General features: G+C 49.6%; 1 protein-coding gene across 2 annotated transcripts; it reads right to left on the bottom strand.

Annotated features, from left to right (window-relative positions):
- Window positions 1-777: 777 nt before the first annotated feature.
- On the bottom strand, window positions 778-25,932 carry UAP1 (UDP-N-acetylglucosamine pyrophosphorylase 1). Of its 2 annotated transcripts, XM_075002325.1 has the most exons (10): window positions 25,367-25,925; window positions 21,109-21,313; window positions 20,081-20,256; window positions 18,907-19,079; window positions 13,071-13,264; window positions 11,345-11,488; window positions 10,186-10,374; window positions 9,262-9,309; window positions 7,673-7,739; window positions 778-3,727 (listed from the first exon to the last, which is right to left on the bottom strand). In XM_075002325.1, the coding sequence occupies exons 1-10, from the start codon at window positions 25,635-25,637 to the stop codon at window positions 3,635-3,637; spliced, it is 1,560 nt and encodes a 519-aa protein (XP_074858426.1). In that variant the 5' UTR covers window positions 25,638-25,925; the 3' UTR covers window positions 778-3,634. The 2 variants fall into 2 exon arrangements, with proteins under 2 accessions (XP_074858426.1, XP_074858427.1); XM_075002326.1 differs by lacking the exon at window positions 9,262-9,309 and having other exon boundaries at window positions 25,367-25,932.
- Between the last annotated feature and the right edge of the window lie 399 nt (window positions 25,933-26,331).

The following is a 26,331-nucleotide window of genomic DNA, read 5'->3' as shown; positions in this document are numbered from 1 at the left end:
TTGAGGCAGAAATACATGTACATATATTTATAAAACTAACCCCTTTTTGAGCTTCACAGAAAAGCTGTGGTGGTATTAAGAAATGTGACCATAACGTGAAAATAGCATGGTACCATTAATGTTAAATACACAGTAAAAGCTTTGCTATCCAGCATCTTGAGGGCACAGGGAGTGCCAGTTAATCAAATATTCTGGTTAACTAAGAGTTTAGTTACGAACGGAATAAAGTTTTCAAGAATTAGACTATAATAAAATGAATAAATTATAAAATAGTATACAGGTACTCACCAATCCAGTCACAGTGCTGCACTGCAGAGAGGCTGATTTCCTGAAGCATTTAGGTATACAAAAGTCTTTTATACAATAAGTGGTCCTATGACACTGCAACATATCACTGTGGGCAGCACATGGCATACACGCAGCTCACTACAAATACACTCACCACTAAAACTAGACTAAATATAATTTAATCTTGGATGATTCAGAAAACACTTCAGGATCTTGCAGTGCCACATGATCATCATTATCTGCATCAATCGTACAGGCAAAAGGAGATTGGGCTGAATCTGTAAGGACCCCATGATATGCTCTGGAAGTTTCCTTTTTGAATATATCCTGGATATTTCTGCCTCTTTTGGACAGCAATACTGTGCAGAATGCAATTGCATTAACATGATGGGCAGATACTAATGCTTGTTACTAGAATGAAGTTTTGCATTGGGGGCCATCAGAAATGCTGGAGGGTGAAGTGCTGGATAACACAGCTTTTGCTGTATGTATTATGCACGCAACTTTTTTTTTTGTTTTTTTTGTTTTTTTTTTTGCAACAGAGCATAACAGTAGAATAAAAGCAGTCACATGACCCACAAAATATAATACATAGGACATATACAACATGCAGAATGGCTTACAATTAAAGACAAATGGTGCCAAAACTGTCCTAATTCTTAATGCTTCATCATGTATATTTAAACAGAAGTTACTGTGGCAAGGTATGCTTCAAAACAAAAAGTTAAAAGAACTGAATAAATCGGCAGGTCGTTTCCTTTTTATTTAAAAACTCGTAGTGAGAATTGATTAAAATCCCTATTAGCTTATTTGCCTACTCAGTTTTATTAATTTAGTTAACTTAAGGCAACTTACATTACTTTACAGTACTATTATGTTAAGAATACTACTACACAGAAGTAAGAAAAACCCATATATCTAATGTTAGCGTCTGCTTAAAAGGAAAAAAGAGCAGGACTTGTAGAGTCAAAAGCAGAAAGTTAGATTGACAACCATATTTTCTTCGGCTATTGAATTTCACAAGGGTTAAGATAATTCATTTTACTGAATTATCTAAAGTAAAGCTTTTACCTTTGGCACTTCAGTGAGCTTTTTTTTTTTTTAAGCTTCTCTGTCTCCTTCTGCAAGGAGTTTTTGCAGTGCACAGGGAGGGAAGAAGTGACAGAAAGGATACAAGAAAGGAGGTAGACACAAACCAAGGGAAATTAGAGAGCATTTCAAAGCACAGACAACAACAGTGAGTTCAGCAAACTGAGCCAAAAACCACAGAAGCAAAGGAGATGGAGGTTGGACAGAGAAAGAACAAATGAAAAACTAAAACCAAAAGTATAAACCTTAGAGAGAGGGAGAGAGAAAGATCGAGAGAGAGAAGGTTGTATCAGCAGCTGGGAGATTGGTTCTGGGCATTAATGCTTGCGGCATGGGTGAGAGAAGAGCCTCTTTTTTATCCTGGCTGCAAGAAGAGTGGGGATTGCTACCTATCCCTGCAAAACCTGGATCTGTTCCGCATGTGCCTGCTGCATTTGTCTGCACTCCCAGCGGTTTACATAATGCCCTTTCTTGCTTCAGTTAACAGGCTGTGTGACTATATAAGTCCTCATTATTCCTTTTTGCATTTTGTCTTTTCCCTCTTTTGCTGTTTTCCTACAGATTACAACATGACTCTCTAGATCGCTTTTTGAATTGCCTTTAATGTGACCAAATCACTGTCCTGCATGACATCTTTAAAACTTCCTGTTTCTCCCTTCATTTGCTATGGCTTACAGTATTACATGCCCACATGGCACTTTAGCATTGTTGAGAATAGTGACCACTGTAGCTTTTGCTTTCTTCTGGATATTTTGCCCAGAAAACATTTAATTTGTAATTAATTGTTAAATATACTTAAAGGATGGCTGTATGCCCAGGAGGCTATTTTCGCTTTCCATAATCTTTGTTAACCAGTTATTTGCCAAAGTAACACAGTATAGTTTTGTCCTAAAGTTCAACTTCCATGAGACTGCTACTCCAAATGCAACTGGCTAGCTGATGACCTCACAACAAGCAGTATATATGCAATTGATTTGGCTCCACTCATGGGTCATTAGTAATAGCATGTCTGCACACACACGCTACAGCCGCACCACTGTCCTGCTTCACTCCTGACACCAGCTACACCACCAGGGCAGATAATCCATGTTCCTGAGACATGGTATCAGCAAGCATAACAATTATTTTTCCACTGAACTACTGATGTCTACACTGGGGACTTAGAGCAATATAATGCCACTCAAGCCAACTGACAGTTAAAGCAACCCAGTCCTCTTGAGTAAACTAGCCCTATGAACATTCAAAGGGCCAGCTAACCAAGCACAGCCAAATTTATTGTTGAATGACAAAACAGAGCAGTGCTGAACAAGAAAAGGCGACTCTCCCCTGCCCCCAACACGCATTCTGGGAAGCAATTCTTATTTTGCAACACCTTCACCTTTCACGGAAGGTGTGCTTCAAAGATACGCCCTCAGACCCACTTCTAATAGCATGATTGTAAGCGAACTGATCCATGTAAGTCCAGTTTAAATTTAACCCACTAGTCTGTGCAAGCTTCGTGCGTGGTACCTCCCTATCCTTCCAAGAAAACAAGAACAGCCATACTAGGTCAGACCAAAAGTCCATCTAATCCAGTATCCCCTTATCTTGTTCTAAAAAATACCTTTCAAGCACTGATCAGCCAGGAAAACCCCTCCCAACTGTACTTGGTACAAAGTATTTATGCAGCTTTGCTTTGACAGGTTTCCCATTTTCTAATGCCAAAGCTGTCTTCAGCTTTGCACTGTTGTGGGAGACTCGCCATGGGTGAGCAGAACTGTGAGAAGAGCAAAATACATTCAGTTAACAACTTCCCATCACCCACATACACAATGAATGTTACATTAATACCATACAGGTAATCTCTAGTAATATGGTGTATAAGAATTCCAACACAGATGTACTAACAAAATGAAGACCTTAAAAAGACAGAACAGATACATCAATTCTATTTTTGTTTTTAAAGACAGTCACATACATTTGAGGAAAAATAAAAGAGTAAGAATTCCCTCCACGTACCATAAAAGCCCCTCAGCATGTATGCCGGGTTATTTTGTACACATTTAAAATAAATGCCCATAGCTCAAAGCGTGGAGAGCAACGGCACTTCAGGAGATTGACTGAAGCGTTTGGTTTTAAAATAAACTAGAGAGACCGTCAATGTGTCTCCAGCAAGTCCATGTGGCTAGACCAGCCCCCACCATTCACAGCTACAGCCTTCAGTGGCTGTCATTCACAGTCTGACAGTTCAAGTCACAAGCTAGGTTGGGGCTGCTGGCTATACATTGTTCTTCCCCCACTCATGGACCCCATTCTCGTCAATGATCAATGGTGCGTGAAATTCTTTGTTTTCCACATACTTCTCCAGACCCTACAAGGAAGAAAAAAAGCTGCTGTTAGGAACCAAGTGGAAGGGCTCCACCTGCTGACAGACAAGGGGTAGACACTTAACCAAGCCCATCTACACAAGATAAACTTGAATTTAAGGCAGTTAGCTCGATATTACCACGCGACTGTCTTCACTGTAAATATCAGTAGCTTGATTTAGGGAGCACTAACATAGATATCACAATATCATGTATAGCATCAAGTGTGAATTCAAACGTTCAAATAAAGGCCAGTGACCTGGTCAAATCATGACCAGGAAACCTGTGGCTGTGGGGCCATCTTTGTATGAGAGCCTGTGAATATAAGAATGGCCATACTGGGTCAGACCAAAGGTCCATCCAGCCCAGTATCCCGTCTGCCGACAGTGGCCAATGCCAGGTGCCCCAGAGAAGGAGAACAGAAGACAATGATCAAGTGATTTATCTCCTGCCATCCATCTCCTGCCCTTGTACTGAAGGCTAGGGCACCATACTTTACCCCTGGCTAATAGCCATTTATGGACCTAACCTGCAAAAATTTATCAAGCTCTTTTTTAAACCCTAATAGAGTCCTGGCCTTCACAGCCTCCTCCAGCAAGGAGTTCCACAGGTTGACTGTGCGCTGTGTGAAGAAAAATTTCCTTTTATTAGTTTTGAACCTCCTACCCATCAATTTCGTTTGGTGTCCCCTAGTTCTTGTATTGTGGAAAAAGGTAAATTTTTCTATATTCACTTTCTCCACACCATTCATGATTTTATATAGCTCTATCATATCGCCCCTCAATCGCCTCTTTTCCAGACTGAAAAGTCCCAGTCTCTCTAGCCTCTCCCCATATGGGACCCGTTCCAAACCCCTAATCATCTTAGTCACCCTTTTCTGAACCTTTTCTAATGCCACTATATCTTTGTTGAGGTGAGGAGACCACATCTGCACGCAGTACTCAAGATGTGTGCGTACCATAGTTTTATATAGGGGAAGTATGATATGCGAACTGTGTGTCTTTGCTATTAGCGCATCTCCCCATTATAAATAGCCCCAGCATGGAGTTCATGGCTCTGTCTACATTCTTTTTTCTGCACTGCCTGGTGCCAGTTGCTGCCCCAACCCAATAATGGATGTGCCTACTGCTCAGTGCTGACCATACTGCCAGGCAGCATCATGTCCTGACTTGTGTGCAGTTAGGGCTCCAAGAGTGGGAAAGATTTTTGGGGGCTTGCTGCTGCTGGGGCTGGAGGGGGAGTCTCCCCCAGCAGCTAACATACTTGAAGGTTTGCTGCTGCTCCCCCAGTGGCTAAGATATTTGGGGTGAAGAATTCAACTGGCCCCCTCTCTGAAACGACCCCCCCCCCATCCCTAGCACCGCCCAGTGGGGCTTACTGCCACTGGGTAGGGGGGAAGAGTCTCCCCTGGCAACTAAGATAGCTAGGGGGACTACTTCAACACTTCAGCTGGCTTTGCAGCCTCAGATCACAGCTTCCCCCCAAAAAAAATATTTTCGGGGGCTTGCTGCCCATTGCAGACACCCACTGCTTTGATATTTCTGTTATAAAATCTTTTTCCTAACATTTCCTGTCTTTCCTTATGCTTTGACCTCTCTCCCTCCCCGCCACACCCAAAAAAAAACAAAACAAAAACCACACACAGGAGGGAGGGCAAGCTGAGACTCCTGTTTCCATTATAAGTTCGGTGTGTGAGATTTCACTGTCATCACCCGTACTGACAATGTCTGTGTCGTGAGGAGGGAAGACAAAGATCTTTTTTCCTAGACTTTATTCTCTCAACTGTGAGAAAACTGTCATTTTCAGGGACTGGACACAAGCATGGGGGATGGAGGGGTGAACAGTCAGTGGCTGGCCAGCTGAGAATTCAGTTACAGAAGAGATTCCTGTAAACTTTTTTGCAATCTCTACAGATGCGCTACTTTTCCTTCCTTCCAACGGGAAGAATGGATGTTTGCTTAGCATGGGTGGGGAATGAGGAAAATGCACCGTGGGAAGATGCTGTCAAAGACCAGTGAGCATATCCAGCATGCTAGGGGGATGAGAGAACTGTGGGATAGGTTCCCACAAGGCACTACTCCATCAGTTTATGTTTGTCAGTTGAGTGTGGCAGTAATAAGTCGACTGAGGAGCAGCGGGGGAGGTGAGGATAGTCAGAATTGAATTTATGAATTCCAGAATTACAAAATCAATATTAATAAATTCAATTTTATCTCGTAGTGTAGACACAGGCTAAGTGAGGTGAGCAAATCAGAGTCCCAGAGCAGAATGTTTTGGTTAACTAGTTAATGCTCTGGGCTCATCTACAGGACAACCTTTAACGGTAAAATTGCAACCAGCATTTGAATCACTTATAAAATACAAGACTCTGGTTTGTCTACACCAGTGGCTCTCAGCCTATCTGGAATCTGATTTGTTTTCTGTACCGCCCACGTTCCACCTCACTTAAAAACTGATTGCTTAATGTGAGACATAACGAAAGTGTCATAGGACACCATAACTGGACAAATTGCTTACAATCTCATTGTTACCATAGAATTGTAAATTCAACTCAACATAATTATACTCACAATAAGCAATATACACACAGGGTCTGGATGAAACCCAAATTTGTACTGTGACAAGTATCAGGGGTAGCCGAGTTAGTTTGTATCTGCAAAAACAACAGGAAATCCTGTGGCACCTTATAAACTAACATTTATTGGAGCATAAGCTTTTGTGGGCAAAGACCCACTTTGTCAGATGCATTCTGATGAAGCGGGTCTTTGGCCATGAAAGCTTATGCTCCAAAATGTCTGTTACTCTGTAAGGTGCCACAGGACTTCCTGTTTTTGAATTTGTACTGATTTTGCTACTGTTTTCCTATAGCCTGTTGTAAAACCAGGCAAATCTCTAGAGGAGCTGATGCACCCCTGCAAAGCCTCTGCATATCCCCATTGTAGATATGCCCTGTCTGGGAACCACTAAAGAGCAAGGCCTCTGCCATCACTGCTCTGAGAGCCTGTCTCCATCTACCACACTACCAGCGTGGTTTTTTCAGTGAATTCTGGAGGAGTTTGGGCAGTTCTGAGGACATCTATGCAGAGCACCATCAGCAGCAAAGCATTCTGGGATGTCCTGCACAAGGAGAAACAACCAAGCCAATTACACAAATATGGCTGGTGGAGGGGTCCCATCTGCTCTGTCCCCACCTGAGCACAGCATGCCAGTTAAAAACAGCATGTGCCATCCTGGGTCCCCTCGCTACCACAGTCCTCAACCAAGTTTAGCAAACACAACTTGGTTACAAGGCACAGTGTGCACAGGATGAGAGGTAAGTTGTACAGAAGTGATGAGCATGTAAAGCCAGCTGCTGAAGGAGCTGCAGGTAGCATCCATGCTATGGACCGACCTACTCTTTCCAATAAATCCTAGACTCCTAGGGCTGGCAGTGACCTCAGGAGAGCATTGAGTCCAGCCCCTGCCCACAGCAGCTTTACATGCCCGTTGGATACGCTGAGCAGTAATTCTAGGACTCAAAGCAAGGGCTCCTAGAGACTCCAGTGACAGTATGACACCCTGTGACCTGCAGGACAGTTGGGCTAGTGACAGACTCACCACCGTAGTCACTACATAACTAAGAGCTGAAGGGGGGTGTTTTGAAGGCCAAAGCCCACCTGTCTGCTCTGCAGATACAAAACAGACTTCACTCAGCCTGGCCCTGGGCAGACAAAAGCCATCCCAGAGCAGGAAGGGAGCGCTTTGCCCAACTCAGTAAAGCATGGGGAACCTCCCAGCAGGAGAGGTTCTGGCTGTGGCTAACAAGTCCACTCCATTCCTCCCATCCCCCCTTTCAATTAGCATCTGCTCTAGGACAGCTCATAACCTGCACAGCCCACACAATCACCCCCACCCTCACTAAGCCAGTCTAAGAATGCAGTTCCATCTAGAAAGAAAAAGGAAAAACTTACTTCTCCCCCATAGGAGACGAGAGGAGAAATTTCACACTGAACTGGCAAGTCATTAGCATCCTTCAAACTGCAGCAGAAAGAGAACAGTTGTGAGTGCTAGGGAACCAATGTTTCTAGCTCTGTTGATTGTGTCAGTTACAGCTCTGGAGAACGTGGCCCTAAGACACACCAGCAGCTTCCCAGGTATACGCAGCTGCACAGATTGTGCGCGCACTAGCCCCAGAGGATAATGCAAGGGATGCACTGTGCAAACTGGGCGCTGCCTTCCAACGCCTGGCTCCCCCATAGGTTCAGAAAGCCTCAGCTGTGCGCACACAACTGATATTCACTAAGCTTGAAACAGAAGCAGGGACTGATTGGTAAAGACTCATTGGAATGACATGGTGTGACCCTGTTCTCTTGTTCTCAGCCACTTCCCCATATTATATCAGACTACTTGTCTGTAAAGGTGCATGAGCTGTAGCCCTTTCACAGCATCTCAGACCATCTCTGGAGCGCACAGGGACACCGGTCTAACCTCAGCAGTTTCCTCAGCCTCCTTCAGAAGCTGGAGGTGTGTTTGACGCTGGTTGGTGGGACACATGCTATTTGCTCCGTCTCATGATTGTTAGCAGAACTCAGTAGCTCAGCTTTTCTTAAATGAAATTTCTTCCAGGAAGCCACAGAGCTGGATCCATGTTTGCTTTCCATGCAGAAGTTTAAAAAAGGTTTTAAAAAGTACCACTCTCCTGTTTACTTTGCAGTCCAGCCACCACTGAGGGGCGCTCAGATCCAGCTTGCTCAATTTGTAAGTTTCTAAAAATATCAGCCCTGTACCTGAAAGCCAGATGTGGCTTGGCCTGAGTCAGGTGGTAGAAATGCAATCCTCTGGCAGTCATACATAGAGCTTGTCTCAGTACCCACAAGGATGGAAGCTGTTCTCCTTTTGGAGTAAGCAGTCAAGCTCTGCGAGGCAGCAGCTAGGCCAACTTCCATCCACTTAGTCCTGCGGCACTGGTCAGCTTAACATTAGTGCTTAGCCAGCCAGTCAGTTTCCAGTGCCAGAACAGTGTGACAGTCAACCACTGCTTATTTTCCCTGACAAACTCCGATGACATTCATTACTGATTCGTTCTACTGCTTGTGCCTAGTGTGTATCAGATTCAGATCCACTTACCAGAGAAAAAGGAGCACAGGCAACAAGGGACCTGGAGACTCTCCTGGCTCCTGCAATCAGCCAAACTGCAAACCAAATCCCAGCCGCTGGGCTAAGTTCTGCCTTGCGTTATGGCCAAGGAGAGCAGTAGGAATTAACACACCCAGGCCTGGGCATGAGACGGGCCCCAGCAACATCCCAGGGGATATTACAAATCATTGCATCTGGCGACCGTGAGAAGCAACAGGTAGAGGATTCCTTAGCAGCACATGCTCTGTTTCCCAGCATGCACCTGCACTACCATTCGGTTAGTAGCTCCCCTCTAGAGGCCAGCCACCATGACCCAACTGCTGCTCACCAGGCAACTGGCCCTGCAGCAAAATGCAGAACCTGTTAGTACCTAAGCATAGCCCCATCACCATGCATGGCACACAGCCTGGCACTAGATATTTACGTGCAGTGGACATCGGCTGGGATGGCATCTGGCCTTCCATTAGGGATGCTGTCATGTGGGAATAAACAAGGGTTAGCGAGGACTGAAGTCAACGGAAATGGAATGAAACCAAGTCAGAAGGCAACGCTGTCCTTCGGCCCCTTCCTGGGACCCCCAGGAGCAGTGACTGCAGAGGAGAATTGGTGAGAGGGATGGGCAGCAGCAGAGAACCCCACTGCCAGAGAGGTCACATTACAATGCGACCTGCTCCTTACGATGGTCTGTGCAGTGAAGAATGCTAGTAAATGCTGCTCTGTACTGAACAAACTCGGCCCAGTTGCTGCAGCCAGTCAGGAGCCAAGGGAGGGCAGCTGGCCCCAGCAAAGTTGCCTGCTGCTACACTTACGGAAGAGGGCAGCCCCTAGGGGACTGGCTGGCAATACATCCTGACTTTCGCAGTCTGCACCTCTGCCCGAGCAGTGGCCAGGGACCATGTGGCAGAGCTACACAAGCCAGATTTTGCATGTGGTATCACAGCTCCAGACAAGTCTGCCCAGGCTCTCAGAGGACTGGTTTGCTGGTTACTGAATGGTTGCACGGGGCAGGGAACTACTTGCTAACATTTTCCCTGCTCTGAATCCAGGGGAGGAAAAAAAGAATTTTCTGCAGTGTACAGACAGTCACTGGCCCCTGCTCAGAAAGGAGCTCAGCTGAGTAACAGAATTACATCAACTCATGAGTCGCAGGTGGCCCAGGCTCTCCAGAAGGAACCTTTAAACTCAGAGGACAGGAGAGTTCTCCCTCGTAGCCCAGACAACATGGCTCGCTGTGCTCCACAGCTAGCCACACACTGGGAACAAAACGCCTCCACTCCACTCCCACAGCCACAGATAGCAAAGGAGCCTGATAAGGGCAGGGCTGCCTGGAGGCGCCCATGGCACTTACCGGGGAATCACAGGGATGCGAGTGCCATTTTCATCCACAAAGTGGCCTCCGGCATTGAGGACCCAGCAGTGATGCAGTGACATGAGGGCGTGTCGGGCCGCCGTGGGATCGTCTTTCCCATTCTGACTGTCTGCATTCTTCAGAGGAGAGAACTCGTCTTCACGCAGCACTTCGTACACCACAAACTGCCTGGAGTGGGGTCAAGGCAGGGAGGGGCTCAGTGTCCAAGAGGAGAGTTTGCTAGATTCCCCTCCCCTCCGCTCTCCATCCCATGGACACGCCAGCATCTGGCAACAAGTAATGCCAGGGGCTTTGCAATTAGCTCTTCTGGGCTGAGACATGCACCCACCAGACCTGTAAGTGCACAGCCAGTTAGGTCTTACGGCCCTGGGGCTGCCTGCGTCCTGCCCTCAGCACGGGGAGTACTATGCACCCTCCTCACTGATGGCGGTGGCTTTCAGGATGAAAGCTCCAGGGCTGAGACCCTGCTCTCTAGCCAGAAGGGTGACAGATTGCTGGCAGTGCACCAGAGGGAGCTGGAGAAGTCCCCCCACCCCATCACCAATTCCAGAACAGACTGCCTCAGGAGTGGGTTTCTGGTGTCACCCCACATCATATGGTTTGGAAGTAGCAGCCCACAGCAGGGAGTGACAGCAGCCCGCAGCAGGGAAACCAGGCAGGGGCCAGAGCAGGAAGCTCAACTTCCCAACCTGTCCCAGCTGCTTGGTTAAGGGCAGTGTGCGCCAGGTATGACAATGGCTATGAGCAAGCTGGGGAACAGAACCTGGGCAGAACTTAGAGCAGGAATGGGCACCAAAACAGGCTCCTACAGCTGGATCCACAGCCCTTATCTGTCCCAGCCAGAGCCACCGCAGTCAGCTCTTCCCAACACTGCAGAGAGCCACATTTGTCTGCATGCGACAGCACAGCTTCCTACATGGCATGCAATGGAATCTGGACTGTAACCCTGCACTGGCAGAGGACTCCTCAGACCAAGCCATGCCATCCTTGTTGGGGGACCACTGCCACTGAGACGACCAGTTTCTCCATGCTGGGTCACAGCATACGAACACCAGGCAGCGATGCCAACAGCACCCCTCGAAAGAGGGCATGGCCGTGTTCTACCCTCTGCATGCACACCGCACAGCCCAGCGCGTACTTGGCAAAGGGGAAGATGTCAAAGACAAACTTCTCCATCTTGATGCCATTCGGTTTGTCTGGCTTGACCAGCTGCCCAGTGGTGAGGTCCACATACGGGATCTTCTTCTGGGCCACGTGGTGCTTCAGCTGAGGCTCATAAATGCTGTCAGCGCAAGAGAGAGGAGTCAGACCTCCTGCAGTGGGAGGCACATTCTCACCTGTCATTCTCGCCCAGGAGAGGCTGGGAACAACTGGGGGTCTCATCCTCCCAGCCTCCCCCTCTTTTGGCCCCCAGCCCTGAGCACTTTGCTTCCCCTATAGCCAAAGCAGGAAAAAAACAAATTCCCAGTGACCTGCCCTCTTCCTGCTGTTGGTCCCATTTAATTCCCTGGACCCAACCACTGTGCTGCTCTTCCCCAGCTCCTGGGGAGTTGGCAACACCGGCGCCTCAACAGCAGGCTGCTGAGGGAGTGCAGAGAGCCCAGGCACTCCAACGCCTCCACCTCCCCAAGAGGCAGGAGCATGAGCAGAGAGGCACAAGCCAGAGGGGCAGAGCACAAGATAGCTCCAGCTCAGCGCAGTGCACACGATGCTCCTGAGGGGTCTGTGGAGGGGAAGCTCATGTTCAGAGCCAGCTCTCAGCCCTTGCGTGGCTGCACATATTCATCCTAGGGCCGAGACAGCCCTGCTGGGTTTCACTCTCTGCTAGTGGCACGTTGGTCTCTAGAAGCTTTTTCTCTTTTGTTTCCATGTTTACCTGCCAGTGACTGTCCCAGTCACATATTCCCAGGCCCAGACACCACCTCCCACCTGCCCCACACCCACAAAACAGCCCGTGCCATTTACACTAAGAATGAAGCAATATCAGCCAGGGACAGAACGTGCCAGGGTGATGGAAAAGAGGCTTTGGGGGAACTGATCTCAGGCGGTGAGGCGCTCGGGGAGTAACAGTGAGAGCTCTGCTCCAAGGAGCGCTGGCTTTCACTCGGCTGACAGGACACCAGAGGCTACAGTAATGGCAGCAAAGCTTACTGAAGCAGCTCACCCATGACAGCCAGAGCTGCTGCCACTTGTGCAATTCAGATCAGGGCATGGAGGGTTGGGGGCAGCTGTTACAATTCATTCCAGATGTAATGGGAGAGAGTTGACCCAGCTGAGACTCTCAGCTGTGCTGCCTGCTGGCAGCTCTGGTTCTCAGGTGGCAGGAGTTCCCTGCCAAGCAAGGCAGGAACTTAGCCCAGGCAGCTTGCCATTTTACCCGTCACTTTCGGGCGGTGTCTTGGCTTGCTGGTCCTAAGAGCTCTCTACACAGTGCCAGCCATAGCAGGCAAGTGCAGTACCTATCCTGCACAGCAAGGGCGATTTCTGCCTCCTGAGAGACCCCACAAAGTGCAGAGAACAGCCTCATTCTGACCAGACCTGCCAGCCTCCTGTTTCCCACCGCCAGGCCAGGCTTTGGCACACCCGGTGAGCGTGAACACAGCCACCAGGCAGCTGCTGCTCTGGCAAGGTGGCTGTGAATAAAGAGGGGCTAGGAGCAGAACTAGAGCCAGGTGACACAGGCCCCACTGCCATCCTCTCCTGCTTTGGGAAAGCCTCAACCCCTGGAACAAGTAAGAGGAAGAAAGTGAGATGCTGCCAAAGAGTTTTTGTCTGACTGTGGCAGGACCAGGCTAGATTTCCCAGCTCAATCTCTTCCTTTTGGTACTGCAGTCACATAGCCCCTGGCCCCTGCTTTCCCATACTCAACAACGGCTCTCAGAAAGGGCACGGTGAGGTAGTGATTGGCAATGTTGCCTGCGTTGAACAGCAGCCGGCCATCGGGGCTGCGTTTCTGTGCTGTGGCCAGGGAGATCTCGCTGTACTCCACCACCTGGTACATGCCATCCACTCTGCACACCACACCCACTGGCTCCATGGGGTTTGTCTTCTCCACCACCTGCCCAGAGAACACACACAGGGGAACTCAGATGAAAGGGCATTTGTCCTCAAAGTCCCTGTAAGGGGGAAGAAGTGTGTTACCACAGACAGGGCAGAGAGGGACGTGCATGGGCGCTCCCTACTTCTACACTGGTATTGTAGAAAGGACAAGAGTGTAAATCAACCTGTTTGCTCCAATCTGTTCTACAGCTCTGCCCCTGCTTCCCAGGCACCTAGCTCTCTCCTGCACAAGCTACCCACTCTCAGCTCCCTCTCCCAGGAACACCGTTCTGCTAGGAGAGAATTTCACTCCCACAGATTCTGTCTGGAGCACCCAGAGAAGGGCAGAGTGCCAGTCTCTCCCTGCCCATGGAGCCAGCTCTGCAGCTGATAAGCCACTTCATGCACCCTGTGCACAGGGAGAAGCATCAGAGGACATGGAGCAGCAAGTGGCCTGCCCTCACTGGAGCAAGTCTTGCCCACAAGGGCCTCTACCAGGGCGCATTCTCCAACTGGCCGCTGCAGCAGGCTGTTGCTTAAACAAGGCTGAATGCAAATGAAAGTGGCTGGGCAGGAGGGGTGCCCTGTTCCTAGGCATGGAAGCAAACAGGCCCTAAAGCTCATCCTCTGAGACCTTTTGAGAGGTGGGTATGATGTGTCCCAGCAGACAGTTTTAAATCTCCAGAACCTCTCTTGTGCTCGGCAGCAATGGGGCTGCATGGAAGCCCCCTGTGACACTAAATAGACCCTCAGAGGGTAAATTTTGAGGTCCTACGTCTAGGGCACTGCCCTATGAAGTACAGATACCTTCACGGGCAAGCGTCCCTGGCTGCACGGACTCCAACGACCTCTCTGGTGCAAACTGAGGTACCTGATTACAAGTGCTTTGAGGATCATGGGCAAGCCTCACCGCTGTGCTAGCGAGAGCTCCTCTTGCACTACAGGTACATTCTGCACCTAATAAAGCAGCTGCACGAGGTACATGGTGCACAGATGGGCAATGTCTCTCACTTGGAGCTGCAATCCAGGTGGGTGCCTGCTGCCATGGTGGTATGGACAAGCAAGCACACTGCAATGCCCATTACAACTGCACTAGAAAACAGGAGAAAGGGGCTTTGGTTTGGTACTTGATTCCTTCATACAGGACTCACTGATGTGAAATCTCACCCCATCTTTGTGTGTGGGGAGTCACTTGTACAGGTAGATGACCAGAGAAATGGATGCGAAGTGAGTAGACCAAACTCACGCAGGCAGCGTCTGTCTATACACAATGCTCCAGTTGACCTCAGTTTAGATGTACCAGCTGCACTAGTTTATCAGCATGCCTTCTGATTTAAAGCTAGCTACACTGGTAAGTTCATAGGCAGAAGTTTAGAACTCCAAGCTAAACTAAAATCAGATACCAGAATGTTTACACAACCCTGCAGTGGTTAAAACTAAGGAGGTACACAGTCACCCATTTCTTTACAGGGTGGGGTTTAGTAACAAGTGTATGGCAGAAGTGGGACTAGAACCCAAAAATTGCAACGGCAGGGCCCTAGCTGAGTTCTAAGTTATATGGTCACTCAGTCTACCAAGCGTCCTTTCCTCCAGGGCTGCACAGCTTCTGCACTCCACCTTGGAGCCCCTGGCTAGCAGGACGCAGGAGTCTCCTACTTGCTGTGCTGATGTCAGGGTGTCCCTGACCCCCACCTCCACAGACCAGGGGCCACAGACAACATAGAGCTCAGGAGTGGTCAGAGAGTTTGCTGGTGGAAAGAACAGGCTTCAGCCTGGTGAGTACTGACCTACTTGAAAGCACAGTATACTTCAATGGGCAAACACCTCTCTCCCTCTCATCCTGTGTGTCTCAAGCACACCGGCTCACACTCACTCCCTAATGCATACTTAAGCATAGAATCAAGGAAAGGAAGGAACCTCAGAGGTCATTGAGTCCAGTCGTCTGAACTCTCAGCAGGACCAAACACTACCTAGACCATTTCTAACAGGTGCTTGTCTAACCCGCTCTTAAAAAGCCTCCAGTGAGAGATTCTACAACCTCCCTCGGCAATTTATTCCAGTGCTTAACCACCCTGACAGGAACTTTTTCCTAATGTCCAACCTAAACCTCCCTTGCTGCAATTTAAGCCCATTGCTCCTTGTCCTATCAAGGGAGGTTAGGAAGAATAATTTTTCTCCCATCGCCTTGTAACAACCTTTTAGGTACCTGAAAGCCACTATCATGTCCCCTCTCAGCCTTCTCTTCTCCAGCCTAAACAAACCCAATTCTTTTAACCACCCCCACAGGTAATGTTTTCCACACCTTAATTTTTGTTTCTCTTTGTTTGGACTTTTGCCAATTTGTTCACATCTTTCCTGAAACATGGCACCCAGAACTGGACACAGTATTTCAGCCGAGGCCTAATGCGTACAAAGTAGAATGGAAGAATCTTCTCATGTGTTGCTCACAACACTTTTGTTAACACATCCCAGAATGATGTTTGCTCCCCCGCCACACCCCTTTGCAAGCGTTACACTGTTTATTCATATTAAGTTGGCATCCATTGACCCCTAGATTCAAGTGTAGGGGTGCAGGCTCTTAAAGATGCACATCCTTGTAGGATTTTTCAACACTTAATTTACTGAAATTAATTCCCCATTGATTTCTCAACTATGAATTAACAAGTCCAAATAAAGTATTCTCTAACTGATAACTAAATGGAAGGCAAAAGTAATTAATGCCATAGCTTTTGTTCCTACAACTAACTGAAATTAGGTGTCTGCTCTTCTGTAAAGCCTGAAGTTGATACTTAATATAGTTTAGGATACTGACATTTATAAATCTAACTTATGAGCTCAGATGTTCCATCATCTCCAATTCTCCACCCAATAAAGCAGCACCTTTAACAAATTAAGGTTTGAGAACTCATTAGGTTAAATAAATGCTTGATCAATTTAATAGATCACAGTAAGTTTGGCTCTCAGACTGTCAATTTCTAGTTTAATTGCATGTAAGTATCGGTAATTTGGATCAGTGATGGCCTATCATGCTCATTCCCTCCGAAGCACTGGCCCTGTCAGAAGACAGGATACTAAGACAGACAGACTGGACCTTGTGTTCTTACAGGTTTTTCTTAGTGATTTTTTGCAGGTAGTCACTAACTGTGGGCCTCATTTTCTAGGAATCTGACTGGAGAGACTGGTCTGATGTGCAGAGATCTACACAACAGCTGCAAGAGGGCACCAGGCACGGTCAAACAACGATGGCAGGGCACTCAAGAGTACAGCCCTGTTCCTCTGGCCTGTGCTTTCAACATGCAAAACAGTAAGCACTCTGGGAAAAAAATCAGGCCCCAGGCTGATCTAATTGGGCCCTGGGCTGTATTCTGTCTCAGCTCCCCAGCTGTAAAATGAGGAGATTCCCCGTTCACTAATGTCAACAAAGAACTGAGACACTAGGAGCGCACCACAGTAGAACCCCTGAGTAACATTACGTATTGTGCAAGATTTGGATGGCCACCTGCCGAGGCTATGTACCAAATAAGGCCAAACCTCTCGATACTCACCCAACTTGCATCACCCACTCTGTGCACCGAGTGAGGTAGGGCCTTGTGGTGGTATTATGCAATCTGGCAATGACCCACCATCTGGTGTTCTTGCCTCACCAAATGTCAAAAACAAGCACCACACCCAAGAAACGGCTGAGTGCGCACTGGCATTTCCCACTTGGAGTGATCAACTCTGCAACCCTACTCACAAGTTTAATTAGTTCTGGTGGGTGCACTACACAAAACAGAGAAGGTTCTAGTCCACTGAGGAGCTGATGTATGAAATAGCAACAGCCACCTACTGAACTCTGCTCAAGGGAGAGCTCTAACAGCTCAGCCATCTGAAAGGGCTGACTGGAAACAGGAACACCAAAGTGGGACTGAATCCAGCTCCAGAGCCATTTGATATCTTGCACTTGGAGAAAAGATTCGCAACCCAAAACCACTCTGACAGACACTGCTGCCTGGCCCCAGGCTCTGAAACACAGCTCAAGAGAACTGTTCATGCCTCTGAACCACTAGGTTTTACTGAAGATGAGGCCTAGGAATTGTAGTTTGAGCTGGCGATCATGTTTAACAGCTGACAGTTTGAGTTAAGTGAGAAAAGATAGGCCTCAGCCTACTGTTGAGATGTGCAGCATCTCCTATCAGTAGCATCCCATGGCACCATGCACAGAGCTTGGAGCACACCACATATGTGGCCTGATGACTGGGCATAAGAGAGGCAGCCTGAGAAAAGCCCCCGTGTTCACTGAAGTGAGCTCAGTCCCAGCCCCTCAGAGCTAGCGCTCAGAGTCACAGAACACTAGAAATGGAAGGGACCTCGAGAGGTCAGAGTCCAGCCCCCTGCCTTCACAGGGTGACCAGGTACCCTCAAGACCATGCCTGACAGAGGTGTATCTAACCCATGATGATGAGAAAGGCAGTACCATCAGACACAGTGGAACCATAAGAAACCATGGGAGACTGCTCAGAAGCGCAACTTGAATAAGTGTACAGTAGGAGAGTAGCTTCTCTAGGTGCCAGCTGTAGGTGTGCAGAGCTTGTGCTATCCAAGGCAAGAAGCTCATAGGGTCCAAGCACCAGCTTCAGTCTCCATGGTGTCAGACATGTGCTCAACAGTCAGAATTGGTGCTGAAGGGATGACTGCTTTGGGATCAATCGTTCCCCTGACTTAGGGGATACCGACTGGAGAGTTGCTTATCTTCCATTTGTGAGGAAACTATCTGCACGGTGTCTTGATTTGGGCAGCAACGTCTCAGGGTTGCTCATGAGTTTCACAGGAGATCAAAGCCAGCAATTTTCCAAGTGAGGTCTTTCACAAGCTGTTTGCACTTTTTGGGAACTTCATTTGGCTTTTCAACCTTCATCAGTGTGGAAGATGCACTGCTACTTGTAAAGCTAACTTTCAGCAGTTACACCCCTGGATTGCAGCATAGACGCCACTGCATCAGTTACTTCTGACTCATGTTTGGAAAGTTTTCATGACCACAAATACCAAATTCCTAAGGGGGAGCCTAATAATACAGATCCATTTACAAAATTAGAAATGTCAATAAATACACAAACTACAGCTAAAAAGTTTTCCCTGTATAAGCATTTTTCTATAGTTCTAAATGCTTTCGGAGGCAAGCTACTCAGGTTGTTTTTTTTTTTTTGGGGGGGGGGGGGGCCGCAGGGAGTAGATGAGAAAGCACAAGAGTAACATGGAAAATTTATCTGAGTGTACTGTGAGAATAAAAAATCCCTGAAGATCATGGACAGAAATACACTAATTTCTAAAATGTGCTTAATGAATACTATCTTTTCAGTATTAAAATTATGGTTAACTCTCCTACTATACCTCCCCAAAACAGACAACCATACGGTTAACAAAAAAAATCACCTCTTTGGATAAGTATGTAAACAAGCCTCATCCCCTGAGAATATCCAAAATACAGTATAGCGTCTCTTCTGTTTGAAAAGCACAACGTAACTTGCTGTTGAGGAATGGGCTGGGAGAATCTGGACGCAGCCTTGGTGGAGAGTGAGCTGCTGAAGCCCACCAATGGGCTGTTGTAACAGTGATGTTAGTGCACTTAAGGGTGTACTGCCCAGCTCCTCTGCCCCTTCCACCCCACCGCAGCTCCATTACCTTTGCACCACACTCAGCTCCCTTCTCTATGCAGAAACCAATGAACCTGGGGTCAGCCACCTTCACTAAGATGTTGTCAACGCAGTACATGTGGATGCTCCAGATGCCTCGTCGCTCCATGTCCTCCACGATGCCATGGGCACCCAGGGCTCGGTACAGTCCCCCATTGCCATCTGGGAAGGCAAGAACACATCACCAGCAGCACAGCAACAGCAAGCACCAAGCCAGCTGCCAGCTGGACGCTGTGCTCAGTGACTAAGGGAAGCTGCTGGGAAACAGACTAGACACTGGTACTTTGTCATCTTGTGAGCCCGGCCCACATACCTTCCCTCTGTCACCTTCCTGTGTCGATCTCCCAGATGCCCTGTTCTGTCCCTTCCCTCCATCTGGGGCCTGGAACTGACACCCTGCAGCAGAGGCTGGGCTAAGCAGAAGCCATCATGCCACCTTGAGCAGGATGTTAAACAGCTAGCCAGTTAGCTGGTTTAGCTCAGGGCATCTGCCGGGTCCCACTGCAGCTGGCTGCTGATGGAGTTCACCAGCACAGGCTGGTTCACTGGTTAGGTGTACCAGTAGTCTCATGCTTACCAACAGTTTAACATCCCTAGCCCCCAGTGGTCAGCACCAGGCTTTGGCTGCTCTAGGGAGGAGGAGGAAGACTGGTCATAGCAGGAGCAGCATACGTGGGGACGAGAGGGAAGGGAACTACACATAGAACTGTCCATAGGAAAGGCAGTTAGCCAAGGGACAAGACTGAATTGAGTGCCCTAGGGCTCATTCTAACTGCTGAGATGAACGACTGGGGAAGTCTCAGCTTAACAAAAATGTCATTGCTTCCAATGGGCTGCAGGGCACCAATGATAAAGATCAGACTAACAATGGTCTTTGTTTTGCTCCTACAGGATCAGGAGATGCTGAGCCCTGATCACAACTGATCCCTGCAAACCCTCCCTCTCCAGCCATCACCTATGGGATCAGCAAACTTTGTCTGGTGCAGTAGCAGCACTGGGACACCAATGCATGACGGGATACAAGGAGCTACTCCATGCAAATTCACCCTCCGTCCCCCACTGCAGGGAGAAACAGGAACCCAGCCATGCTGTATGAGATCAGGCTGCTGCACACAGAGTACCGTACCTAGTCATTAGAGCCATGTCTAAGGGAAAGCACAGACCTGGTGCCATGGCAACTTTGCTCTTCTCTTCCAGAAGAATCTTGCCATCAAACCCCATGGCAGGCAGCATTCCTTGCTGGAAAAAGATCACATTTTCCTGCTTTAAACCAAAGTAATTGTGCTTCAGGAAGAACTCCTTTGTAGATTCCATTGTTCTGCCACTTGTCATGATGTACCTGTCACAGCAAAACGAGGAAAAACCCAAGTCAGTATGGAGATAAGATTAGGCAGGAGCAGAATCTGAACCCGGAGGATTGCTTTAGAAGCCCATGTACAACAACAGTCATGGGAGAGAGAAAAAAGGACCCCCTCAGATCAGGCCATATTAGAGTCACTCTCATTCAACACTGAATCACATCAACATTTCACCTCCGAGCAGTGAGCTTCCTGCTGCCAAACCTGCAGCTGCAATTGTCTGAGTGGCCAGGAAGCCACAAGGAATGGTGCTGGGGGCCTGCATGAGCTGAGAGGAGCCCATGGTTAGAACACATGCAAGGGGAAGCTGGGTCTTTTCCAGCATGAGCTACAGGAGCTAGGAAGGATGAGAACTAGCTGCACCAAGCCAGTCAGGAACCTCAGCACAGGCCTTCAGCAACACATCCACCAGCAGCAATGGCTACTGGGTCTCCCCAGCTGCAAGGCCTAACTCCGCAAGGAGGGACAGCAGTGCTGATGCCAGAAGAAACCTGGCAGGGATAAGCATCCCACTGTTGCATGCAAGGAAGACTGATGCTACTTCTCCCCCAGGGAGCAGAAGAATGCTGGCCTCCTTGCATGCCCTAGCTAGCACACCAGACAGTCAGATCCCAAGCAGAGAAACTGGCTGCACTTTGCATGGACACACCAGCTCTTCTTTAGGCCTTCACGCTGGCTGTGCAGTTACAGAACTGCCCACACCTAGGAAAGGTTAAGGCACAACTTAGTTATGTCCAAGTTCACACAAAGGAAATGCAGCCAGGCCAGAACCTAGAACTCTGGGGCAGATCAGACTACTACTGTCAGGAAGCCTGGCAATCCACACCCCTTACCACGGAATGACACACTTGGTGCCATGCTGTTCTTCAGCCAGCTGCTGCAGTTTCAGGATGCGCTCTGCTTGGATTTGGAAGAGGGTTTTGTGTGATGGCAGGCCCACATCATACATTCCCTTGGGATAAGGAACACCCAGCCTTGTCCCCTGTCCACCAGCCAGGAGGAGGACAGCTACTTTGCTTTGAGAAATCTGATGGAGACCTAAGAGAGAAAGCAAGTGGTCAAGAGCTGGCCCCTTGCAGAGTGGAAACCACGAGACTCCTTCCAGGTTATGACCATAGCTCTGGAACCACAATCCTCCAGCAGACAATCTGGCTGGCTCTGGGGAGGGAGGAAGCACAGCCAATCCCAAAGGCTCTGCAGTTACAGGTGGGATGGGAGACTAACTACAGACTAACATGGCTGCCTCTGATATTTATACATCTCCTAAAGCTCTGTTTTAATATGTGCTGCAGATTTAGTTAAATTATAACCAATCAGGGCTTTTTTTTTTTACTGTGTTATTAGCCAACTGTAGTTGATAAATACCAAAGTCATTTTGCTAGGTGAATATATATCAAAACCCATGTCATACTGTTTAAATACGAATATACAGCAAGTACTATAATAAATAAAACTATGAATTCACAAAACTGTAGCACTTTGCTCTTTTGAGTAACGCTGATTGACTCAGGAGTCAAATTAGCACAGTACTAGCCAGACTAACCACATCATAAGGAGTGATAAGAAGTGACCAACCCAGCACATGCTCAGAGTGCTATACAAACATTACCTGTTAAAGACTCAAGCCCTTCTTGAAGCACATGGCTTTATCTACATTTTGGGATTTGCTCAAGGCCAGAAAGCAGGAAAGAAAGGAAAGTCAAATCAGAATTCCCAGACACAGGCAGTCTGGCAAGTTAACACTGATAAGAAAACTGTATTTCTATTGCCTAACTTGCATGCCCATTATGCACTGTTGTTGCATCAATGGAGATTTTTTGGTATATAGTGATCCTCCCCCCGCCCAACTTTTATGTTGCAGCATGTAATTTACAAAACCAGCCAAGGTTGCACAGATAACACGGAATTTCCCAATCTGAAATTCTAGAAAGGAATTCAACAGACAAGTACTCCTTCCCTTCTTTGTCTTTGCGGGTTGCATTAGGGAGAGCACATCTTAAATCTAGGAATGAAGGAGAGTCCAAAATGCTAATACCAGGTCCAACAGCAGCTTGGGTAAATATGTACCTTTCTTCTCCCCTCCATTCTGACATCCCAGTACATATCCTCTTGACTCCGAAAAACTGATACAACTGTTGTTGTGTAGGTCCACAGAGATGGATATGCAACATTTAGAGCACGCTAAGAATGCCAAGTATCACTGAGCACCAGTGGGGCCAAGATACGGAACGGTTACTCACTGGACAGTTGTGTGTGTGACATTACACAGTGGGACAGTTCTATTACAATAGCCTCAGCAACACAAGGCATGCAGCTGTGTAGCACACACACAACGCTTCATTCCCAAGTCTGAGCATTCAAGAGAGTTCTGAACTTGTGCACAGTAATGCACATCTTCAAGCAGTGTCCAAGCAGGTGACGCAACAGACCAAAACACACAAGAGTTAAAGTAACAGGAAACAGTGATTTACACAGCATTGTTATGGAGTCTTCAGCTCTGTTTTAACTATAAAAGCACTTAAGGTGCATTAGTTGTCAAAGGACACTTCACCACAAAGCCAACTTCAATGGGAATTTTCAACTTTCAAGCACTTCATATAATCTACCCAATTAACGAGGTGCCTACCTCATGCGTGAAGGCTCATTCTTTGGCTCTTCCACAGTGCCATTATGGGACTGGTGAGTATGGGTTTAGCCTAACTCCACAGTCCCTTGTTACTGAAGGTAAATTCAAATACATTTCAAACTAGAAAGTTATGCCGTAATTTTTCCAGCCACTGTATCTAGCCATTGGCTAAGCATGCTGCCTTGTCCGCACCATGTTTGTGTGCGCAGAAAGCGTTTATTCCCTCTTCACACAGTGGTTAGGCCAATTTACCAAAGCTCATTTTCCAAGAAAGCTTCGGGGTTTCAGTCAAATCAAATTTCAGAGGGGAAAAAAGGGACAAAACTTCGACAAGAATTAAAGCATTCAAATAAGGCAGCGCTGAAACAGCATTTTTTTTCTCTAGCTGTGCAGGCAAATTTTACTCTTTCCAAACTGTGCCTGTATTCACAGGGTGATTAGCCAGCTAGAACAGCATACAGAGAATTAAGAATAGCATTTTCAAACAATTCTCAGCCATTTTCAGACCAGCAGCCTTCACTGAGGGATGGCCACTTCTGTGCTTACAATTTCAGAGTCACCTGGGTGAAGTGGCTGCAGTCTCCCACCCTCAAAACAGCCTCAACCCCAGTCAAATTTCTGCAGATGGGCATTGAGCCGGGGAGAGACAGCTCAGTAGTTTGAGCATTGGTCTGGTAAATCCAGGCTTGTAGTTTAATCCTTGAGGAAGCCATTTAGGTGCCTGGAGCAACAAAAAAAAAAAATCTGTCAGGGATGGTGATATAGGTCCTGCTGTGAATGCAGGGGGGACTCAATGACCTCTCAAGGTCCCTTCCAGTTCTCTGAGATAGGTATATCTCCATATTATAATAATGAAAAGCATTGTGTAACATCACAGCTTTCTCCACAAACAAAAGCTATGCGGTGTAACTTTTTCCTGGTAACATTTATAGCCAACAGCTAAAAGTTTACAATGAGCTTCCCAAAGGTCAAATGCTTCCTGGATAGCTTCCTGCTTGGACTTGTGCCTCAAGCTAGTTTTAAACATGTGTAGTACCCAGAGGTACCGAGACCTCATCTGGGGTGAGTTAAGTCTCTGCACTACAGCCTCAGCTGAGAACCAGCTGGCCTTTAGCTCACGTGGTAGAGTGCAGGGCTTTAGACCCTATGCTCACAGGGTCTATTCCTGGTGCCGGCAACCCATGTCTGTGGGTGTTAACACATTAAAAGATTGAAAAGAGGGTGTAGCACACATTGAGGTGCACCAGCAGGACAGTTATGTAACTAGCAGGTTAGTGCAAAGGTCAGTTGTCTGTTCCCTTAATCTCTCCCCACATTGGCCACTCGCACCATAACGTCATATTCAGGGAACAAACAAAACAAACAGGACCAATTACCCTTGTACAGTAAGCCCTTGAGATGACACACCACTAAGTTGTGCATGTCCTGAGTTAAGGAGACTGCCACTCCACATAGGAGCAGGAAACTGCTCCTGTTAGGGGCAGCAGCCACAAATCAGGCTGCTGCCCAGACAGAAGCAGTTTCCCAGTCCCTGGAGCAGAGAGGAGCTGCGATCTAGGTGGCAGCCTGGCTCCCTTCTGCTTGCAGGGTGGGGAAACTGAGCAGAGCAACAGCCCTGGTTAGTTTCCTGCTTCCAATGATTGCAGAGAAGCCAGCAGCCAGGCTGCCCCTAGTCCTGGCTCCCCTCCACTGGCTGGAGCCAGGTAACTGCTCAAGGCTGCTGCCCTGGTCAGTTTCCCAGCTCTGTGAGCAGAGGGGAGCACCAACCCGGGGGACCTGGGAATCTGACCAGCTGATTAGTCTCCAGGGTCCACAAGCAGGGGGGAGCCAAGAGCCAGGCTGGTTCCCATCTCCCCTCGACTTGCAGGACCATTCGAGATATGCTGGGTGGGAGAAACTCAGCCCCCACATAACTGGAGGGTTTCCTGCGTTCTACAGAAGCCAGGTACGGTTCCATGCACTGACGCCCGCTCTGGCCTGGCACGTCACACCTGCCAACGTGTAAGGTGCTGCCGAGGCGCCCAGGATCAGGTCCCCGTGTTAGAGGAAGAGATCAACTCGCCAGGACCACCCGGGGCAGAGCCGGGATCAGCACGCGGCGCCCTGCCCGCAGGGAAGCGCGCTACCCGCACCGAGGCGGCCGCTACCACCGCAGCGCGGCTGAGCGCTCCCCGGGGCTCACACGGTACCTGCCCGGGCTCCGTGCACCGCGATTTGCATCCTTAGCCCAGCGCATTCGCCAGCCGGCGCGGGACAGGGGCAGCTGCACCCGCGCCCCGGGCTGACCCCTGCGCATCCCGTGCGGGGCGCTGCAGCCGCCCTCCGCGAGCAAGGAGCCGCCCGGGGGACAGCGCCGGGCCGGGGGGCGGCGGGCGGGGCTCGGCCCCCCAGCAGCCCGGGCTCGGCACGGAGCTCGCTCCCCCCCCACCGCCGCCTTCGCCCCGCCCCGCCCCGCCCCGCCCCACCTGCGCGCTCCCACTCGGGCAGCCGCTCAGCGTCGCGCGTGGCGCTGCCCAGCACGGCCCGCGGCAGCGGCTCCATGCGCCCGTCCAGCCCGGGCCGGCCGCCCGCCTCCTCCAGGGCGCTGGAGGAGCAGCCGCGCAGCGCCGCGCAGTCCAGCCCCTGCAGCTGCTCGCCCAGCGCCCGGCGCTCCGCCTCGCCCAGCTCGGCCCAGAACCGCAGCAGGTGGCCCTGGCCGGCCGCCTCCAGCCGGCGCCGCAGCGCCTCGAACGCCATAGCGACAAGCGCCCGCGCGGCCCGCCCTGCGCCCTCATATAGCCGCCGGCCGGGCCCCGCCCCCCGGCAGCCGAGGGCCACTTCCGGGCCACGCCCCCACGGCCGCCAATGGCGGCGCACGGGGCAGGCGCCGCTTCCGTCACGGGCGGAGGCCGCGGCGCGAGCCCACTGGCTGAGAGCCGACGTGGGGCGGAGTCACGGCCCCTCGCGCAGTCGCGGCCTGAGCCACGCCCACCGCCTCGCACACTCCCAGGCTGTTCCCATGGCAACGGGTGATGTCACAGACGCGCCACGTCTGCTGCCCGCGGGGGGAAACGAAGGGGAGACTCCTCGGCGCGCTGCCCGCCCCGCCCCGCCCGCGAGCCCGGCCCGGGAGCCGGGGCCGCCGCTCTCCCGCCGGCGGGAGCCGGCCGCTGCTCACGTGCGTCACCCGGCGCGGCGGGCGGCGGCTCCTGCCGTGCACGTGCCCGGGAGCCCGGGGCTCCGCCGCGCCCAGCACCGCCGCCTCCAGCTGCACCCGGCCTCGCCGTCCCCGGCCTGCGCTGCGGGAACGCTGGTGGGAGGCGCGAACGCCGCCCCCGTGCGCTCGGCCCACGGACGTGCCGTGGCGGGGCCAGAACCACCTCCCGCTGAGCACGTGGCGGTCTGGCCGCGCCGCTCGTCCCCTGCCGTGGCTAACTCCCTCTTGCATCAT

This window comes from Carettochelys insculpta, chromosome 9 (genome assembly GCF_033958435.1).
Source record: "Carettochelys insculpta isolate YL-2023 chromosome 9, ASM3395843v1, whole genome shotgun sequence".
Taxonomy (NCBI): domain Eukaryota; kingdom Metazoa; phylum Chordata; order Testudines; family Carettochelyidae; genus Carettochelys; species Carettochelys insculpta.
This window is presented reverse-complemented; position numbering and strand designations above follow the sequence as displayed.